Source organism: Oryx dammah, unplaced genomic scaffold (assembly GCF_014754425.2).
Source record: "Oryx dammah isolate SB20612 unplaced genomic scaffold, SCBI_Odam_1.1 HiC_scaffold_11163, whole genome shotgun sequence".
Classification (NCBI taxonomy): Eukaryota; Metazoa; Chordata; class Mammalia; order Artiodactyla; family Bovidae; genus Oryx; species Oryx dammah.
This window is the reverse complement of record NW_024080556.1, coordinates 4,822,394-4,843,644: the sequence shown is the minus strand read 5'-3', so window position 1 is coordinate 4,843,644 and position 21,251 is coordinate 4,822,394. Positions and strand designations below refer to the sequence as shown.

General features: G+C 37.3%; 1 protein-coding gene across 3 annotated transcripts; it reads right to left on the bottom strand.

Moving 5' to 3' along the window:
* Positions 1-1,267: 1,267 nt before the first annotated feature.
* LOC120860683 (receptor-binding cancer antigen expressed on SiSo cells) lies at positions 1,268-21,188 on the bottom strand. Of its 3 annotated transcripts, none has more exons than XM_040236436.1 (7): positions 20,931-21,188; positions 14,547-14,644; positions 11,646-11,724; positions 10,721-10,879; positions 8,989-9,096; positions 7,402-7,493; positions 1,268-2,689 (listed from the first exon to the last, which is right to left on the bottom strand). In XM_040236436.1, the coding sequence occupies exons 2-7, from the start codon at positions 14,627-14,629 to the stop codon at positions 2,569-2,571; spliced, it is 642 nt and encodes a 213-aa protein (XP_040092370.1). In that variant the 5' UTR covers positions 14,630-14,644; positions 20,931-21,188; the 3' UTR covers positions 1,268-2,568. The 3 variants fall into 3 exon arrangements, with proteins under 3 accessions (XP_040092370.1, XP_040092369.1, XP_040092371.1); XM_040236435.1 differs by lacking the exon at positions 20,931-21,188 and adding an exon at positions 20,333-20,767; XM_040236437.1 differs by lacking the exon at positions 20,931-21,188 and adding an exon at positions 20,375-20,697.
* Positions 21,189-21,251: the final 63 nt, after the last annotated feature.

Sequence of the window (21,251 nt, the reverse complement as noted above, 5' to 3'; positions counted from 1 at the left end):
GGGCTAGTCGGTAAAGCAGGCAGAACACACACATTTATCCACTAAATTTGCTATCTTATATGGGTGTGGTTCACACCGCTAAAACACCATAACAAATGTAATAATGAAACAGTTTGAAATATTGTGAAAATGCCAAAATGAAAAAGAAGTGAGCAAAGGCTGTTGGAAAAATGGTGCTGATAAACTTGTTCAGCACAGGGTTGCCACAAGACTGCAATTTGTTAAAAATACACCATCTGCAAAGCATAATAAAGCAAAGTATAGTAAAACAAGATACACCTATAATGACAAAATGTCAGCTTTTTGGAACATTTTAGCTGTGGTTAGCTTTCTCCTGTTGTAGTAGCTTGTAGAGTGGTGCTGAAGATCAATCCAGATGCGTTTCCATAGCTACCACCTACTTCCCAAGCACCAATCTTCATCCAGGAATGGCCACTGCCCTGGCAAGTGCATGTCGAAAGTGAGGAATTCAGATGCTGAGTATTGACTCAAAGATGCCACTAAAACAGAGCCAGGATTCAACTAGGGGATGAATCCTAAATTCTTAACTTCTACTAATAAGCTCCTAAAACTGATAATCCTTTGCTAAAATTAAGGAAACAAAAACAGAAACCATAAATTTAGAAGCTAAAGGAACCAGTTTGCTACTATAAAGGGCTTATCATATGTCTGACTTCTATTGGGACAATATACCCAGTTTAATACAGGAATCTAGTTTACACTAACAGAGGTCAAAAAATACAAGAATTCAATCTATTATTTCCATGAGAAAAATCTCTTTCTTCTTAATTAATCATCCAGACTGTGATTCTATCCAGTCTTTACTTCTAAAGAAAAATTAAAAAATCAAACAAAAAAATGTCACACATGAAAATCATGACCAAAGCAGACTTCAATACTTGTCCACTCTGGGGAAGAGCAGTGAAAACCAACTGTACTAAAGGAAAATTAGCCTCTATGAACCCTCAATTCAGAGAAATCATGTAGCATTCCCATAACTAAAATAAATACAAAGGACATAAAATAATTCATTTATTATTACAAATTTGGGTCTAATTCCATTTAATTGGGAGTTCACTGGCAAAAACTCTCTAATAACCATAACTGAAAATATAGCTTAGGGCTATAACAGTTTCCTTTTTACCAAAGTTAAATTTCAACCGATTTCACTTTGCTGTACCATCTGAAACTTACACAACATTGTAAATCAACAGTACTCCAATAAAAATTTTAAGAAAAAAAAAAAAAATTCCATTTGGTCTAGATGCTTAGGCTAAGAACTTAAGGAGTTTACTGTATAGTTTGTGATTTTACTATGAAATATCATTTTAATTCCAATGAATTAGCAGTATTTGGCATTAATGACATTTAAAAAACTCACAAAATGTTAATTTTGGGCAGCAACTTTTAAGAAAGTAAAAATCTTAAATTCCAAAGCCAAAGAAGGTCAGGCTCGATATATTTTAATTGGGGAGACAAAATTAATGAGATTTTAAACTATCAAATCTACATTTTTCCCTATGAACACTGTCTACATCTATTTCCTGAAAACTATTTTGGAGCTTGTCAACATCCAAAAATAGAAGTATTATTATTCCTATCTTGGTTTAATTACTCAACGTTACCTTAGTAAACAACATAGGTAACTTGCATTATGTCATATTATACAAAACTGATACAGAAATCATCTAAAAGCTTTGAAACAGTAGAACTGAAGGCTTTATGGATTTGTAAATTAATGGCTTTGGCAGAGAGGAGCTAAGGTACTTAAAGACACCATAACATCTTAAAATCTACAATGACAGGGAAAAACTACAAATACTAGCTTTTAAAACTCACAAATTATAATAATGTAAAACAAATTTGTTCATTTTAGCTTATTTTCAGTATGTTTATACATGCAATATAAATTACAAATAAGTAAAACATTACAACACCATCTAAAAGAAAACAATGATGTATAAAATGTTTGTGATAAATAAAATTATTGCATTTAATGTCATTTTCTTGAAAACTGAAATGACCAGATGCCTTAATGAATGCCAGTTCAAGTCAGAGCAAATATATGCCAACACCAGCTTCTGACAACAGAAATATGAAGTTAAAGCCCTGCAAGTCTGTCTGATTTAGGTTAGGTAATCATGGAAACAAATGAATATTTAAAATTATTTATTTTAACATTATGCACATTGAAGGAAAGCACTATAGACAGCAGAATTCTTTTCCATCATAGAATTATTTACACCCATTGAATTAGCTAGAAATACTAGCTTGAAGAGGTACTGATATATTCCGTCTGTAATACTTTCTCTACAACAAACAATTGTCGTACACTTGGAACACATTGAAGAAAATATTGTCTCATAAGTCTTTTTTGTTCTCCGAGTCTCAATCACTGAGAGTTCAGGGGGCTTTGAGAGAATCCTGGTGGCCTGGCAGGCTGATGAATGCATTAAAATCAAGCAGGGTATTTGTATTCTGAAAATACTCTTGGCCCCATATAAATGCTGCTTGGGTTGTAGAGCTTGCAATTCTCCCACTGGCACTATGACATCTGAAGAACAGTTGTTATGAAAGTTTCACACCAATTTTATTTTGTTCCTTCTTCATTAGCCGCTGGGCTTCCTTTTCCATTTTCTTCCTTTGTTGTTCTGCTGCTCTCTTTTCTCTGTCTGCTATCTTCTGCTGCCTGAAAAGAAGCATATTTTTACTTTTAGAGAACACTGCTGCTGCTGTTGCTGCTAAGTCGCTTCAGTTGTGTCCGACTCTGTGCGACCCCTAGATGGCAGCCCACCAGGCTCCCCAGTCCCTGGGATTCTCCAGGCAAGAACACTGGAGTGGGTTGCCATTTCCTTCTCCAATGCATGAAAGTGAAAAGTGAAAGTGAAGTCACTCGATCATGTCCAACTCTTTGCAACCCCATGGACTGCAGCCTACCAGGCTCCTCCGTCCATGGGATTTTCCAGGCAAGAGTACTGGAGTGGGGTGCCATTGCCTTCTCCGTTAGAGGACACTACACAGGTAAAATAGCAAATAAGGTCCAGAAAGAAACAGCACTTCCCTTCAACTATCATCAAATGTAAGTTTAAAAAGTCTTCATTCTTCTCACTGCTTTGAAAATTTCAAGGATTTTTCACAATAGTACTTCTTTTAATCCTTAGAACATGACTTACAAAATAAAAAAGGTATTATCTCTGTTTTAAGAATAACTAAAATGGGGCATTCAGGCTAAGTAAAATGGCCAAAGTCATAAGATTAAGTATAAGGCTAAGAACCTGTATCTCCTGACTCCTTTTCTTCAGATTATTTTCACTAAAACACTATTTCCATTGGACCACATCACTTTTTGAGAAAAGCTTGATATTTAGGATTAAATATCCTGCTATGATAATACTTTTTTTTTATGATAATACTTAAAAGCTTGTCAGCTGAAGGATAGCAAGAACATAGATGTACAGAGCACAATGCAAAAAGAAAATGCAAAGACATACCTTCCAACTAGAAGCTAGAACTCTAAATATTAAAATTTAACTAGCTCTACTAACGAAGGGCTTCCCTCATAGCTCAGTTGGTAACGAATCCGCCTACAATGCAGGAGACCCCAGTTCAATTCCTGGGTCGGGAAGATCCCCTGGAGAAGGGATAGGCTACCCACTCCAGTATTCTTGTGCTTCCCTTGTGGCTCAGCTGGTAAAGAATCTGCCTGCAATGTGGGAGACCTGGGTTTGATTCCTGGGTTGGGAAGGTTCCCCTGGAGAAGGGAAAGGCTACCCACTCCAGTATTGTGGCCTAGAGAATTCCACGGACTGTATAGGCCATGGGGTCGCAAAGAGTGAGACGTGACTGGGCAACTTTCACTTAACTTCCCTTATAAAGGGACAGAAGGGTTGAAATTTAATAATTACACTTTATGAAGTGCCTTCTCTCAGCCCCTCGCTAACTCCACTGATAGAGAACCACTAAACACGTCTATCTTTATTGATTTAATTGAACTCTAGTTGATTTACAATGTTCTGTTAATTTCTACTGTTCAGCAAAGTGATTTACTTATATATACACATAGATATATATTCTTTTTAATATTCTTTTCCATTATGGTTTATCACAGGATACTGAACGTAGTCTGTGTGCTACACAGTTTACCCATCTATAGATAATAGTTTTCATCTGCTGATCCCAAACTCCCGACCCATACCCCCACCTCCCACCCCACCCCCGCACGACAAGTCTGTTCTTTACGTCTGTGAGTCTGTTTCTACTTCGTAGATGGGTTCATTTGTGTCTTATTTTATTTATTTTTAAAATGATTTTTTGATGTGCACCACTTTTAAAGTCTTTACTGAATTTGTTACAACATTGCTTGCTTTGAGTTTTGGTTTTTTGGCCACATCGAACCCACATCCCTACACAGGAAGGCAAAGTATTAACCTTGGGACCACCAGGGAAGTCCCTGTGTCATAGTTTAGATTTCACATATAAGTGCTCTATCTCTATTGACTGACTTGTATGGAAAGTGGGGATAGGAGTAGGGTAATTAAAGAGGAGAAAGGAGAACAAAAGTTGTCCTGGATCTGAAGGCTTAGGGTCTGAGAAAGTAAGTCAAGAAGCATGCAAGGCTGAGGAAGGAAGCTGTCGGGCACAGGACAGGCAACACTGGGTTATATATAGAAAAATCTAACGTGGATTACCCATACACGGGATAGCTCAAAGCTGGCTATAGTGAGTGAAAGTATATATATAATTCTCAATCATACTTATAAATGGGAGTAAGCAGAGGTATGGATGACCAAAATTCAACAAAGTAGAGAGACTTATTTTAGGCAACATTTTGACCATCACCACCAACTAATTAAAATTTCAAAAGAATAGTTTTAAAAAATTTACTTTTCACTAGCTCTGTTCACTTTCAAGCAAAACTGATAATATGCACTAAAAACATCAAAATGTCAGTGGCAGAAAAAAGAAAAAGAATTATGAAAGGCTGCTAGGTTACAAACAAGATAATCCAGCTCTGACCTAATTACCAGCCAAAATATAAGCATCAACAATTAATCTTCCTGGTACCAGAGGCAACTTGGACATTACTGCTGATAAAATATATTTTTCTTGTCTAGATACATGTCTGAAATGACTAAAGTACCAGAATCTTTTTCCTTAATGATACTGGTAGTATTTAAAGTAGCAATGGGAAACAGGCTAGGTTAGAAGCCATAGATTATGGATACACTTTTAAAATTCTCAGTGTTCTCCTGGGGGTGGTAACAACATATGGAAGCCTCCAGGTGTCTTTGGCTCTACTTATGCAACTTGCAGCTTGAAGCATGTCTATTACTGACTAATAGTCTCCGCCTCCCAAGCTGTCATTTCAAAAACGGAGTTTTCGGGGTTTTTTGTCTTGTTTTGTTCAGGGTGCAAGATGACAGGGTGAAAAAGAGATGGTTTTTATACCGTAAATGTTCAGCTATGATCAGTGAACTCATAAACTCTATAGTGCTGTCATTAAGATGATTGGATTCAAAATGAATAGCCCCTTCCTTTATCCTTGTGGTTGATAAACCAATCATCACTAGAATCCCAATTCCAAAATGTTCTAAAAATACTCAGACTTCTATGATATATATCCAAAAGAAATAAGAGTTTAAAAAAGTGACATCTTTTTTTGACAATTCATGGAACATAAATGTTGCTGTTTACAATTTTAAAACTGTTTCCTTTATACTGAATGATTATCAAACAGGAACTAAATACTTAAAACTCTCATACCTTTACTGACTTTTATACTGTGACCTCCTTCTGTTTAAAAAAAAAAGAATGCTGAAAAAAGTACTGACAAGACCAAAAAAGTCAGTCTTAACTCACAGTCTTAGCTGCACCCTCTGCTGGCTACTCAAGGTAATTACAATTTATTGGTAAAAACAGGAAAGGAAAATACAAAAATGAAATCAGTTGTTTCAAGATGGTCAGATAAGGGTAATTCATTTTCTATCCCAATTATAAAAACCATATTTGAAGAAAACATACTGCTATATTTTACTTTATCATCTTTAAAATGCACAAGTAATTCAGATACATTTACACAGAGTTTTTATCAGTGATAAGTCACAAACTCTCAAGGTAAATTTTCTTTTTACTCTTTGATCTAATGTGGTAGTAGCAAGAATTAAGTTTACTATTCACAAAAACAAAGAAAAAGAACATAACTAACCAAAAAAAACTTGTAAACCTCCAGAAAAAAGTATCTTCTGTAGAGTTGCTAAGTCACTTCAGTCGTGTCCGACTCTGTGTGACCCCATAGATGGCAGCCCATCAGGCTCCCCCGTCCCTGGGATTCTCCAGGCAATAATACTGGAGTGGGTTGCCATTTCCTTCTCCAGTGCGTGAAAGTGAAAAGTCAAAGTGAAGTCGCTCAGTCGTGTCTGACTCTTAGAGACCTCATGGACTGCAGCCCACCAGGCTCCCCCGTCCCTGGGATTCTCCAGGCAAGTGTGCTGGAGTGGGGTGCCATTTCCTTCTCCGTCCTGTAGAGTAGGCAGCAAGTATTATGCCTTATGTTATCTACCTCAGGGCTTTCAAGTACCTCAGGTGAAACACACATACAGATGTAGAGTGCTACACAAATCATTTTCAAATAGCAGTGCTGGGGACTTCCCTGGTGGTCCAGTGGTTAAGAATCCAAGAGACTTGGGTTTGATCCTGGGTTGGGAAGATCCCCTGAAGAAGGAAATGGCAACACGCTCCAGTGTTCTTGCTGGGAAATCTCGTGGACAGAGGAGCCTGGCGGGCTACAGTCCTTGGGGTCGCAAAGAGCTGGAGACAGCTTAGCCACTGAGCACACACGCACGGGGAGCTACGGTCCCACATGCCGCGGGCAACTAAGCCCGAGTGCTGCAACAGAGTCCCTCCACCGGGAGGAGAGACGCGCACGCAGCAGCCACAAAACACAGCGGTGCCATTCACTGTTATACTCGAATGAGCAGTGCTGGACTACGCTAGACCACGGGCAAACAAAACTAAAGGTATAATTTCTAACCTAGAGAAAAATGTTAATATATCGTCGTGACTCACATTTCATAGCAGGACATTTGAAGAGATATATTTTGTAGGGAATGAGGTATGAAGCATATAGTACAATATGGTGTCTGTATGTAGATAATCTTCTTCTTTGTTAGTAAATTATTCTTTTGTATCTATAATGCTTTAAATTGTTGGTTTCTGTGAGGTTTTAATCATATAAAATAGCACATGTAGTCTGAAATACAAAAAAACTATCCCAGATTATCTAAGGCTCAAATGAGAAGGAAGAAAAATATAACATTTGGCAGAAGATACTTTCTTGACCTTAAATGTAACATGAACAAAACCGGTTCTACTCTGGCAGCAGTGTAAATATTACTCAAATACCTCAGAACTTCTTCGGCTTGCCAGGCCGCATCTTCTTCTTCTTCCCAAGCATTGGTGTTTTCCTGCCAGGTATCTAAGTCACCTAATTCAGGCTACAATAAAACAAAATAAAACAAAATTACAACAGTCAGGAGCCATCCTTGGTGGCTTACACTGTAAAGAGTCTACCTGCAGTCTGGAGTGCGGAAGACCTGGGTTCGATCCCTGGGTCAGGAAGATCTCCCGGAAAAGGAAATGGTAACCCGCTCCAGGATTCTTGCCTGGAGAATCCCACAGACAGAAGAGCCTGGTGAGCCCCAGTCCATGGGGTCACAGAGTCAGACACGACTGAGCGACTAACTTCGCTTCATCCTTTTTCCACTCAGTGGTCAAGAAGAGTATATATTTTAAAGCATAACTCAGACCTCATCACTGTCCTGTGTCTTCTTCACTTTCTTATCACATCCTCTACAGGGTCAAATGACTGCCCCTGGTGTGCCTGGAACTAAGGGGTTTCCTGAGACGCATGACCTTCCATACGCAAGTCTTAGCAAGTCCAGCTTTCTTCCTATTTCATGTTTTAAAGGATATTCCTTTAACATACTAACTTTTCCTTTCCTTTCTCCTACTTTAGTTAGGAAAAAATAAGAATAGGACATATCTTCTGTTTGTCTCTCTCTTGAGTAAGAAGGAGTGTGTAAGTGGGGGAAAGAGAAGAGAGAGGCTGACTGCACAGGGGATTAGAGATGCTTGACTGGACTACTCCTGTGCTGGGGAGGTGAACTTGAAGAACCTACATTTCCAACCTAGTACAGTCATCTCCCTTTAAGCACAAATAATTTTCTAGACTTTTCAATGGCACTTATTGTCTGGGTCCCAGGCAAAAATGACAAGTCAGGAAAAATTTACTCTTTATTGGAGTACTTTTGTATTGTGCTTCCTTTTGCTTGTCTTACCTGATACCATTAGGCGGGCCACACTACCTCCCATTATTCCCCAGGGCAGGCCTCTAAGTTCAATTTTTCCTTCCACAAACCAATGAAAATGCTCATTCTGGAATGTTTAGTTAGTGAGGAAATAATTAAATGCATAACTGCATAAAATAAGCTGTGCATAAAATAATCAAAACATATCAATACTTAAAAGCTGGGGATGGGTTTGGAAACTGATGTGTTTTAAAAATTTCAAAGATGAATCTGATGGCCTCCAAAATTGAAAACATATACCTTCTTCACTACTTTTGTCCTTAAAAGTGTTGTATTTAAGTCAAATCCATTTTAAGTTAAACCACATTTTAAATGTACATATAAGTCTTTAACAATTCATAATTTACTTAAATTTTAGTGGTAATCTCTTTAAAGGTCATATTTTTATACTTTCACATTTTGTCTCCATCTTTTATGTGTGCAATGGACTCTGATCTTAGCACCTGATGTAATTCAGAGTCTCATAAAAGGACAGGACTGGCAACTGCTCTTGATCTGCTAAACCAGTTTCAAAGTCATACAAATACTCTGTTCAAGTCATTTCAATTTTTTTCTTTTTCCTTAAAGAAAACAGAAATGGAAAAAAAAAAAGCTCTTGCCTAGATACAATTAATATACTTACAGATTGATGTATGAAAGGCATATCTTGTGTAGCTGCTAGTCTACTAGAGAAGCCTGTGCTACCATCTGGGATGCCAAAATTTAATGGTTCTCGCTTCTTAATGATGATCTGAAAGATTAATTGAAATAGAATTATGGAAACATTTTACACACCACAAAAGGAGACTAATGAATTAACTGACCAAAGCATTTTATAATTATTCAAAATATGTTCTACCTTTCTTTCATGTTCTATATTTTCTTAAAGAATCTGCCTGCAGTGCGGGAGACCTGGGTTCGATCCCTGGGTTGGGAAGATCCCCTGGAGAAGGGAAAGGCTACCCACTCCAGTATACTGGCCTAGAGAATTCCACAGACTGTATAGTCCATGGGGTCGCAAAGAGCCGGACACGACTGAGCGCACTCACTTTCACTCTGGTAGGTTAGGGTACACTGTCCTACCAAAAGTATAACCAGTTCTCTAAGCATGTGGCTACCTCTGAACACATTAACTCTTTCAAGCCAGTAGTATTAGCTTTGTACCTTGAAAGTACTTTCATTCTAATTTACTAAGGTATTACTTGTAATATACTAAGTTCCTATTAAGAGCAGCAATAGACTTTCAAAACAAAAAGCATTCATCTACTAAGAAATTCACTTAAAACTCCTTGAAAAATATACAGCTTAATGCTTTTCAGCACTGAGACATTTGGACAACTCAATAAAAATGACTATGATTATAGTATGTCAATGTTATCAGCCTTGAACATCTAAAACTGACTGGAAGGTAGAAGAGGGTGAAAACCCTATTAGAGAACAGCAGAATAAACAGTGTCATTTTATGAAATATATTCATAAGAAATATTTTCTATGCTTGATTGAATAAGAAATGGCACTTATTATTATTTTTTTTTTTTTGAAACAGCAGGATGACTGATGAGGTAGACTGGAATAAGAGCATTACATTATTTGAATGGGTGTAAGGGTAGTATGAAATAAACCCCCATTTACCACAGTGTGAAGTTGGTAGACAATACCTATGACTGGCCTAGGAATAGTAAGATAAGAATACTGTATACAGATAAACAGAAAAAGTTTTGAGTGGCTGCTTTTAGTAGAACTGGTTTGAAGAATGATGGGGCAGAAGTCTACTGCTTTTCATTATAAGCTCTTCTATACTCTTTAATTTAAAAATAAATTTTAAATCTACATGTACTATTTTGATAAAAAGAAAGAAAACTGCTTAGCCATTGTTCTTTTTCTAATAATTTCCTGCATATTGAAGTGACTGTCCACATTCAATTCAAAAGGGATAAAATAGAGTGTGAATGACTATGCAAACCCACCACAATCACTCTAAGTTCTCAGAGCCCTGCATCAGTTTGATGTTATAAACAATGGATACTCTCAGTATTATTGGTTTGTAGATATCACTATGCTATGAATTCTTTTAAGGCTAGAACTGTATCTTATTCACTTTGGTCTCCACAGTAGAGACTGGAGTCTAGAATCTGACATACAGGAGGATGTCTATGAACGCTTAGAAAGAATTTTAAAAGATGTGAGGCTACAATTTACCAGATCTATGGCCAGCTCACTTGAGTATATAAACTTCTCTAATATGACAAAAAACACAACTGACAGTTAGAAATAGGCTTTCTACCAAACACTAAGTATACTGTCTACTTTTAATTGTAGGAATCTGAAGAGCAGTCTAATAGTTTAATTTCCAGGAGCACACGTCTTTAATGTACCTTCTGGGTTTTCCTTATAGTTGGTGCCATGTCCTTAAAGTAGTCAGGTTCCAGTTGCTCTAAAGCATTTTGTTGTGTTGCCACATTTCCATTCCCTCCTTCAATCTTGACACTTGTGGGTGCATCCTCATCCCAGGAAGTCCACTCTTCCACATCTGTCTAAATTTAAATGATCAGCACTGTCAGTCAAAAAGTTCATCATTCATTACAAAAATGAGCTTTCTGAAACAGTGGTTTTTTCAAAATTTTTTGACCAATGGGAAAATATACGTTTTATGCCAGATAGCAAAACTAGATCAAAAGTTAAGAAAGAAACACTCTGTGAGTTAGACATTCTGTTCCAACCATTAAAATAAAAACAACCAAACAAAGCAAAAGAAAATGCTTCAAAAACTGAACTGACATTAGAACTACAGCCCACAGAAAGAGGACCGGAACTTACAATCTATCCCTAACTAGGTTTATTGCCTGATAAAATAATAAATAATAACATTCTTTATAGGATTTAAATAAGATATAGTCCCAAACATAATATTCAAAAAAAATCCATGAAATAACTTGAAATTATTCAGCAAACAAGGAATCAACAAATCTCAACTTGAATGGAAAAAGTCAAGCCACAGACATCAAACCCAAGATGATACAAATGATGTAATTATCTAAGGCTTTAAATACGTTGTTGCAAAAATGCTCCAATAAGCAACAGCAAACACTCTTAAAACCAAAGAAAAAAATAGAAAATCTCAGCAGAGAAACAGAAAATAAAGAATAAAGTTTAAATTTTAGAATAAAGAAATTTAACAATAAAACAATAAAAATCCTGACCATGACTACCAAATTAATTTCATGATATATTAATGGTTTGCAACCCAGTTTGAAAAATATGGTTCGGGGGCACTTATTCAATGTACAAAAAAAGTTTTACCTGTTTGGGAACTGATGAATAATCAACTGTAGTTGGCAAAGTTATTTGGTCTCCACTTAATTTCCGTCCTCTACCAGATCTAAAACAAAAATATGAAATAATTTATTTCAAGAAACCACCAAAACAAGCATAAGTAAAAGCACTCAAGACAGTAACTTAAGACTTATAGAGGTCTTCTGCAGCTTTAAATTACTTAATAATTAACAGTTGTTTGTTAATATATGAAAAGAAAAGCATATATTAGATATCTTTTCAATGTTTTTAAATACTGGACCAGAATATCACACTGCTTTTTGGTTTAGGATTCAGAATTAGAGTCAAACTCAGGAGGACTATAAAGCCAAAAACAAAACCAGAAACTGGTTTCAAATCACACTCCTGAGAGTTCTGTGAGTTCTGTAGGTGATGCTCCAGGATACCCATGCTGTTTTAACCAGAGTGGCCTGGCTTTTGTTTGTTTTACATAGTTGGTTTCTGATTAAGATTACTATTAACTATTAAAAAGTTTGAAAATCACTGGGTTGAATTGTAAACTGTACCCAGTAACTTTCAAGGCTTAGTGAAGTACCACACTAAGCAAGATAGGTATTGTCATGGAGTTGTTAAGAGCATGGGCAATGGAATCTGGGTAAACCATGGTTTTCAATGTAACGTCTATTAATTATGAATCTAGTTAGAATTACCTATGTCTGAGCCTCAGTATCCTCATCTGTAAAAGGCAGGTATTCAAACCAACCTTTGCAAGGTTGTTGTGAGGATTTAACTGACATATTTAAAATAGATAGACACGAGACTGTGCCTACTTTTTAATGACATTAAAAAATGATAGCTATTATAAACGATTAGTCACTTGCTTCATGTCAAATAATCTATGAAACACCTGCTTAGAGCTAGTTGATAAAGTCAGCTAAGTTTAGAAATCCTATTTTATTTGTTTAAAGGGTGCATAAAAAAGTATTATAGTCTACTTTCTAAATTTATGGTGTAAACCTGTATTTCAGAGCACATGATCTAGGTTCCTTCTGACAATTAGGAAAAGCTTATTCTAACAAAGGGTCAGTTTTCTTTAAAACTGAACATACAACCAATCCTAAATATGCATACACTAACAAGAGAAATTTATAGTGATAATGCATGTCTATGTGCTCAGTCACCTCTGACTCTTTGTATCCCCAGGGGCTGTAGCCCGCCAGGCTCCACTGTCCATGGAATTTTCCAGGCAAGAATAATGGAACAGGTTGCCATTTCCTACTCCAGGGATCTTCCCCACCTAGGGATGGAACCCACATCTCCTGCATTGCAGGTGGATTCTTTACCACTGAGATACCAGGGAAATCCGTATAGATGACAGAAATTTGCAATATCTTATATTAAAAGTAACCTATATTCAACAAAAATTTTTTGAAATAACAGATGCAAAGAGAAAAACACCTAGAATTTATCACCACAGTTAAAACAACTTATTTCTTTCAACCTCTAGTCTCCTGGCATTAATACCCATTCTCATCCTGCTTTCACCTAGTTATTTTCTGGTCATGCTACTTCTAACAATAAATTCTATGCCACTTAATCCTCAAGAGTTTTAGTAGTTATAAAATGGCCCTTTAGTCAGAGAATACATTTCCTAGCCTCCCTTGCAGCTAGGTAACTAAGCTCTGGATAATAGGCTGTGAACAGAATTATGTGTACTTTCTAAATCATATCCACTAGAGAGCTGACTACCCTCCATTTCCTCTCTATCCAACTCTTACTCTGTAGGTGCTTTTTTCACAGTACTCTAGGCCAAAAGAAATACCTAACTTCCACTGATTAAGTACGTAGGCCCAAACAATACTTATGTATGTCCTATCTGCTTAGTAGCCATTAGGAAAAAACACATATGAAATTAAAGAAAAAACATTTTCATTTCATTCTTTAATAACTACAAATACTTACTAATAAAATGTGTGTACCTGTTGGCTACTGTATAGCTTCTCAAGCCTTGGAATCAGACTGGATTCTGTCAGCTTCATTTTCTGTTCTATGTTAATTCTGATTTAGTGCTTGCCCTAATTACAACCTAAAATCCTAGCTTTGTAAAGATAGGTCACTCCAAATACAAGTGAACAAAAACTTATCTCAAATATTCAAGAACATCATCGAAAGTAATACTGCAGGATCTAATGTTACAAACGTGAACTACCTTGAGCCAACAGACTGTATAATGTTCAATAGACATTATCACATTCAGCATGTTTTGTTAGAAATTTAGAGTATCCTTCGGTACCCCTGTGAGTGTAATGCGAGCCCTGAAGTGCCCTGGCATACCATTCAGGAACTGTATCTCTTGGGTACCGTAGAATGACAAAATAGAAGGAATTCAAGTCTCTGAATGACTTACTGAAGCAGAAGGACTTACCTAGCCTGGACTCCCTGTACATTCTGGAATATTATTTAAAAGATCAAAAAAAAGAAAATCTATTTTCTTTGGAGTTTTTCTGTTAAACTTCTTCCAATATAAACATAACACTCATAATGTACTATGTCAAGAAATACCTATGCCTAATTCCACCTAATCGTCTTAAAAATATCCTGATAATAAAACAATTATGTACATAAAAACCTCATGATGATTATAATATGAAAGTTGGTTTACTTATCTCTGAAATGCTACAGTACAGAATGCTATTTTAATGGAAGATGTAAGAATCTGATGAAAAGACCTGAACTTCTACTTTTTAGATCTGAAAAAACATATAAAAATCTGAGAAAATATTTTTAAAAATACTAGAGATTAATGCATGAATACTGCAATCAAGATACTTAGCATAAATATAATATGCCCTGCCTTTTTGAAGTTATGAAGATATCCAAAATTAGCAAGAAGGTAACCAGATCAATCTGAACATAAAATTTCTTTACCTGCATATTAACCTCTTTAGGAATGAGAATACTGTTGCTAGGCAAGTACAAACTTTAAATAACCGAAACTGTGTGATAGCCATGATGGAAAGCAAAACCTGTGGGAAAAAGCACAAAAATAAAGGCATTAAGGTGATTTCACAAGCTATATTTATGTTCTGAAGTCAAATTGAAAAGTCCTATTTTGAACTGTAAAAATCAGACACATTTTTACTTTCCTTTAGACAGCACAAATAAAACACAGTATATTCAAAAATTAAAATGTAAATCATATTGACAAGAAAGTTCTGAAGAGTTTTCAACAGTTGAGAGGAAAAAAACCTTTTCAAAATATTCTCAGAGTGGTTTTCTAAGTTGTACGTAAATATTTATTTATAATTTGTTTTCTGGTAAAAAATCAGAGTATGAAACAGAATGTACTGAGTCTTCCTTATCTTTTGAAATTTGAATCATAGGAACATAGTAATACTATTCAAAATATTTTTAAACTTTCAACTTCTAGATACATTTCATTACACCCATTTTATAGGTGAGGAAATTAAGAGAGGTCAAATAAAAGCACACAGTTAACAAGTTAGAACTACAGAGATCTAGTCCAGTGGCCCACACATATTTAAAGAATACTGAAAAATGGGCCCACCACCAGAAAATCTATTAAATCATATTCTCTGAGGGGTAAAGTCCAGTTACAGTCAAATACCCAACAGAAAAGCAAAAGAAGGTTAAAATATTTCAATGTCAGAGAGTAGATTTTTAGGGAAAATACCATTAGCAGGCATAAAAATGCTCATTTCATAATGATAAAGGGGTCAGTTAATCAAAAGTACATAACAATCCAAAACATATGTCCCTAACAACAAATTATGCCAATATCAGAAAAGAGAGGTGACATTACCAGAGTCTGCAAATATGAAGAGGATATTGAGAAAATATAACTTTATGCCTGTATTTGACAAGATGAAATCGACAAATTCTTTGAAAGAAACAAGTTATGAAAACACAGCAAGAAGAAAGAGATAACTTGAAAATCTCTAAATTTATTAAAGATACTGAATTTATACTTAAAAATCCCCTAAGCCCAGATGGTTTCATGATTGAATTCTCTCAAATACTTAAGAAGTAGTGCCAATTCTATACAAACTGCCAGAAAACTGAAGGGAAGGGATTATTTATTAATTCACTCTTTGAGGCTATCATTACACTGATACTAATCTAGACCAAAGACATTACCAGAAAAGAAAACTGAAGACCAATATCTTATGAACACAGACACAAAACTCCTTAAAAACTCACAACCAACTAGAAATAGAAGGGAACTTTCTCAACCTGACCAAGGACACCTATGAAAAGCCTATAGTAACTTGAGACTTAACAGTGAAAAACTGGCTACTTCCCACCAGCACATCTGTTTTTGCCATTTCTGCTCAACACTGTATGGACAGTGCAATCGAGCAAGAAAATAAAATAAAAGGCATTCAGATTGGAAAGGAAGAAGTAAAACTGTATCTATACTCTATGTAGAAAATTCAATGGAATCTATAATCAACAGTATTTTTATATGGTAGCAACAACAATCACAAACTAAAATTTTAAGAAATTTGTAAGAGCACAAAAAATATGAAGTATTTAGGGACAAATCTAATGAAAACCATACATATCAGAAACTATAAAATATTACTGAGAGAAATTTAAAGACCCTTATTAATTTTTAAAAAGATCTTTCAGGGCTCGAAGACGTGATACTATTAAGATAGCAAATCACTCTAAATTGAACTACAGAGTCAATGAAATCCCAATCAAAATCTCGGGAGGCTTTTTCCTCTAAAATTCGATAAGCTAATTCTAAGATTCATGCAAAAATATAAAGGATCTATAATGGTCAAACAATGTTGAAAAAGATCAAAGCAGATGGGCTAATACTACCTGATTCCAAGATGTGTTATACAAAGCTGCAGGCTTCCCTGGTGGCTGAGAGGTTAAAGCCTCTGCCGCATTGCAGTCTGCCCGCAATGCAGGAGACCCAGGAGACCCAGGTTCAATCCCTGGATCGGGAAGATCCCCTGGAGAAGGAAATGGCAACCCACTCCAGTATTCTTGCCTGGAGAATCCCATGGATGGAGGAGCCTGGTAGGCTACAGTCCACGGGGTCGCAAAGGGTAGGACACGACTGAGCAACTTCACTCACTAACCAAAACGGAATAGTACTGGAGTCGACTGATAAACAGATTGATAAACAGATCAATGGAACAAATGGAAGGTAGAGAAATAGGCCCATAAAATATGAAGAACTGAAATTTATGAAGATGTAAAATCCATTCAGTGAAGAAAAGAGTTTTTTTGACAAAAAGTAATGGAAAAACTGGATATCCATATGCAAAAAAAAAAAAAAAAAAAAACCCCCAAAAACCAAAGAACTATAATCCATATTTCATGCCATTTACAAAAAAATACTCAAAATGGGTCGCAGATGTAAACATAAAACCTAAAATTACAAAAGTGCTAGAGAAACAAAATTGGACAAAATCTTTGTGACCTGGGTTAGGAAAAGATTTTTTTAGATAATGACACCAAAAATACAACCAACCCATTAAAAGAAAATGGGTAAACAGGGCTTCATCAAAATTAAAAATTTATATAATTCAAAGACACTGTTAAGGGAATATAAAGACAAGCCACAGACTAGGAGAAAACTTTTGCAAAGCATATATCTAATAAAGGACTTGTATACAGAATATATAAGGCTCTCCCAAAATGCAGTAAGAAAACCTAATTTTTAAAAATGGGTGAAAGCTGTGCATAGGCACTTCACCAAAGAAGATACACAATAGTAAATAAGTACATGACACAATGGTCAAGTCATTAATTTCTGGAGCTGGTTTACTAATTGAGAGGATGAAACTAACAGTTACTCTAAAAGAAACTGAACAAAAAAAATATTAAAAATCTCACTGTTCAAGTAACTTATTTCTGTCAAAAACATCTCCAAACAGTGGTTTACTAGTGATAAACCACCCAACAGTGGTTCAAAACAGGCAACAACTTTGACTCCTCCTTTGTCTTATCCCCTTATGTGCCAACTACAAAAAAGACTTTATCCTGTTTCCTATTACTGCCTATATTCTTCCCTATTTCCACTGAGGTCTCCCTAGCATAAGCCTTCATTACTTATTGTTGAACTACTGCAAAGTTTTAATTCCAGTATTTTTCTCTTACTGTACCTATATTTTCCATTTTGTACCTTAATTATTTCTATATACTGTATTCATCCAGCACAATCATTCCTGTGAGGATCTTGTTCATGTTACCTTGCCAGTTACTGTTTGCAAAGTAAGACCTGGAAGAAAGATTTGATTGCTTCCATACAAGTAGAATGATCTGAACAATTAAGATGATGAATAAAGCTTCATTTTAAGGCTGATTTGTCAAGGATTAAACTCAACCAAAAGAAAGCAAACTTCCTAAATGAAGATTTAGAATTTACAGAAAAAAGTATAAACAACAAAAAAAGATAGCTAGGAAAGAAACTGCAGAGCATGCGGCACTAGGGGGAAAAGGGGAAAGAGTTGAGGATACCCTCTATCAGGATGTTTGAAGGAAGATGTTTAATATTTAAGTACTGGAGCAAAGAGTCAGTCTCAGGGTTTATATGAATGAAGATTTGAGAATAAGTTTCATGTGGAGTTTTGGTAACAACGGACATCACCCTGCCATAAATATTGCTATGTGTCATTGTTCAATAAGTATTTCTCAATGTGAATGACTAATGATGCCTACAAATAAAATCTAAAGTTTTGTTTCAACAGTAAATTGTTAAGTGGGACTATTACTGACACCAGAACAGAATTCTCTCCCTAGCAATTAAAAATATCTTCATTTTATGGAAAATTTGCTTTTACAATTAATAAAACAGAGAAACTAATATTCACTAATCAGCTACTATGTGCCAAGCACTAGGTGTTCTCTCAACCCATAAAGCCATTTTATGAGATAGATATTATTCTCTTTTCATAGAACTGAAGCACAAAGAGTAAGCTTATGTTTTCACACCAATGATCTAGATTCAAACCTAAGTCTATTTAATTCAAAAACCAAGAATACTTCACTGACAATAAACTATCTTAGCAAATCAATGGTGGTGTTATAATTTTCAAGATAAATTTTCGGACCAACTGCAACTGAAATGCAGGGGGAAACGCAATCAAGTGAACCACATCAAGCAACATTTCTGGTTTTTATCAATTACACTGATTTGAAGGCAAGAATATTCTTTGGGACCTGTGTTTACTTAGTGTTACAATCCAGTTCAAGTATCTACTCTGTAACAGATACTACTACCCTGGATGACAGGAAATACTACTGACCCAGTACACAGGAACGCTGTGTTTGTTGCTCAAGTGTCAAAAGCTAGTGACAATGCAAGGGTCTAGGAAGGCAGAGCCCCATCAGTCTTGCTCAGTTTGGTTATTTCTAGGCCTTAGCCAATGTCAAGCACATGGTGAAAGTGAAAGTGAAGTCGTTTCCAACTCTGTGACCCTTTGGACTGTAGCCCACCAGGCTCCTCAGTCCGTGGGATTCTCCAGGCAAGAATACTGGAGTGGGTTGCCATTTCCTTCTCCAGGGGATCTTCCCGACCCAGGGATCAAACCCAGGTCTCCTGCATTGCAGGCAGACGCTTTAACCTCTGAGCCACCAGGGAAGCCTGGTGAATACATGGTAGGTATTAAAATATGTGCTGAAGGAAGGGAAATTATCATTCCTTGAGCACTCAATATAGTTCGAGACAATCTATTTTGTTTCTATAGCCTCACGGGAATCCTAAGGACAAACAAGGTGAGTTTCACTATTGCCATTTAACAGATGAGGCTCAACTACTAGTGAAACTCACATTCACTCACCCAGAAGTTAAAGAGACTGACCCCAAAGCCAAGGTTCTTCCCATACCACATCCAATTTAAGAGACCTCTTTGACACTAAATGCCTCAGTTGATTTTTGAAATGCTCTCTAGATCACTAATTTGAGAAGTACACATCTTAGGCTACCTGCATTTTGACTGCTTCAAACTACTTAATAGGACTGAGAAATGCTAATACAATTGTAAAATTAAGATTTCCTTAAAAATTACTACAAAAATACAAAAACCTGAGATAAAGCCGAAATAAGCATCAAGGACAAATAATCTCTCTAGGAAATCAATAGCAATGTCAGCTTGGCTATGTCAAGTGAAAAAGATTCACCTACAATTTTAAAAAAGAATGCTGCGTTAGAATCTGAAAGATTAAATGTACCTTTCCTCCCTGTAATTCCATGTAAACTGCTTTTCTGTATTCACTATATCATACTATGTCATAAATCGTTAAATTAGCCAAGCCAAAATCTATGTTGGTACACACTAAACAAGTCATTAATTGCCGAATTTCTAAAACGATAGTTCTGAATTTTCCTAATACCAAAATTTGATACTCCATATGATCCACTACAGTACAGAAATCCTTAAATTAAGTTTGTAACTCTCTAAAGTAGGTTACGGTATATCGCAAGTCTCCAAAAATAAAACCACCTGACCTCACTCAAATTTGAAAACCAAAGTTCAGCAGCGGCAAGAGAAAGGGAACAAGAAGTAGAATGTGAGAGCAGGTGGTAAAGTTCAACACCGGACCGCCTCTGGCAACTCAAAGCCAGACCCTCGAACACCACCGAAGCTCTTACAAAGGCAGAGCAAAGTCTCCTGAAAGGCTCAAAAGGAACGAGTTTCAAAACTAAAATGCTTTAACTTCAAATTACCCACCTGAAATTAACTGATGGGAAAAAAAAAAGAAAGAAATCATACCCACTGTACAGACGCAAAAATCGACAGAAGCGTTTTCAGGTTACACAATCCGACACCATTCGTACGGCGTTCGGTGAAACGCTCTCAATTGCTCCAAGTGGGTGCCCAGTGGGCTGGGACTTGGATTTTGGAAAAATCTGTCTGGGAAGGAGCAAGGCCTGTAGAGGAAGGGCAGGAAGAAAGGGCAAATTTCCCCTTGGGGGGCAGATCTGGGGAGAGGGGAGACTCTGGGCCGGGGCCCCGCCAGCCGCTCTCCCACGCGGGAGAAGCATGGTGAGGGCTGCTTGACCGGGGCCCGCTCCGGGTCGCAGGTCCCTCACCCCAGAGGTCAGCCTAACCCGGAAACAGTATGCTAGAGTGGCAGTCGGCCTGGGTTCGGGGGAAGACCCGGTGAAAGAAAAGGAAGGTGGGAGGGCGGGAAGTGCGGGGCAGAGAGGAGAGCTACCCCGAGGAGAGCAGAGGACAACCCCGCCCCCCTCCTCAAGACCCGGGTCCCGATCTGGATGGGGGTGGGGGAGGGAAGCCCCTCGAAGGCGCACGAGCCGCACACACTCACCTGCCCCTCCCCCTCCCCGCCCGCCCGGCGGAGGCTCCGAGCTGCCGCGAGCCGCGCGCACACACACGGCGCGCGCACGCGCGCTGCCGGTCGCTTCCTCGAGCTCGCGCTCCGCCGGTTCAGTCCCAGCCCCGCTCATTCAAAGCCGGGCGCGCGCTCTAAGCCGCCACTGCCTCCGCGCAGCTGCCACAGCCGCCCCTGCTCGGGAAACCCTCCCCCGGTCCCACCTCCTGCCCCTCCTCCTTCGCTCCAGAAGGCGGCTCTCAGGAGTCCCGAGCTCTCACTTCCGCACCCCGCCCCAGGTCCTGTCTGGCCCAATAG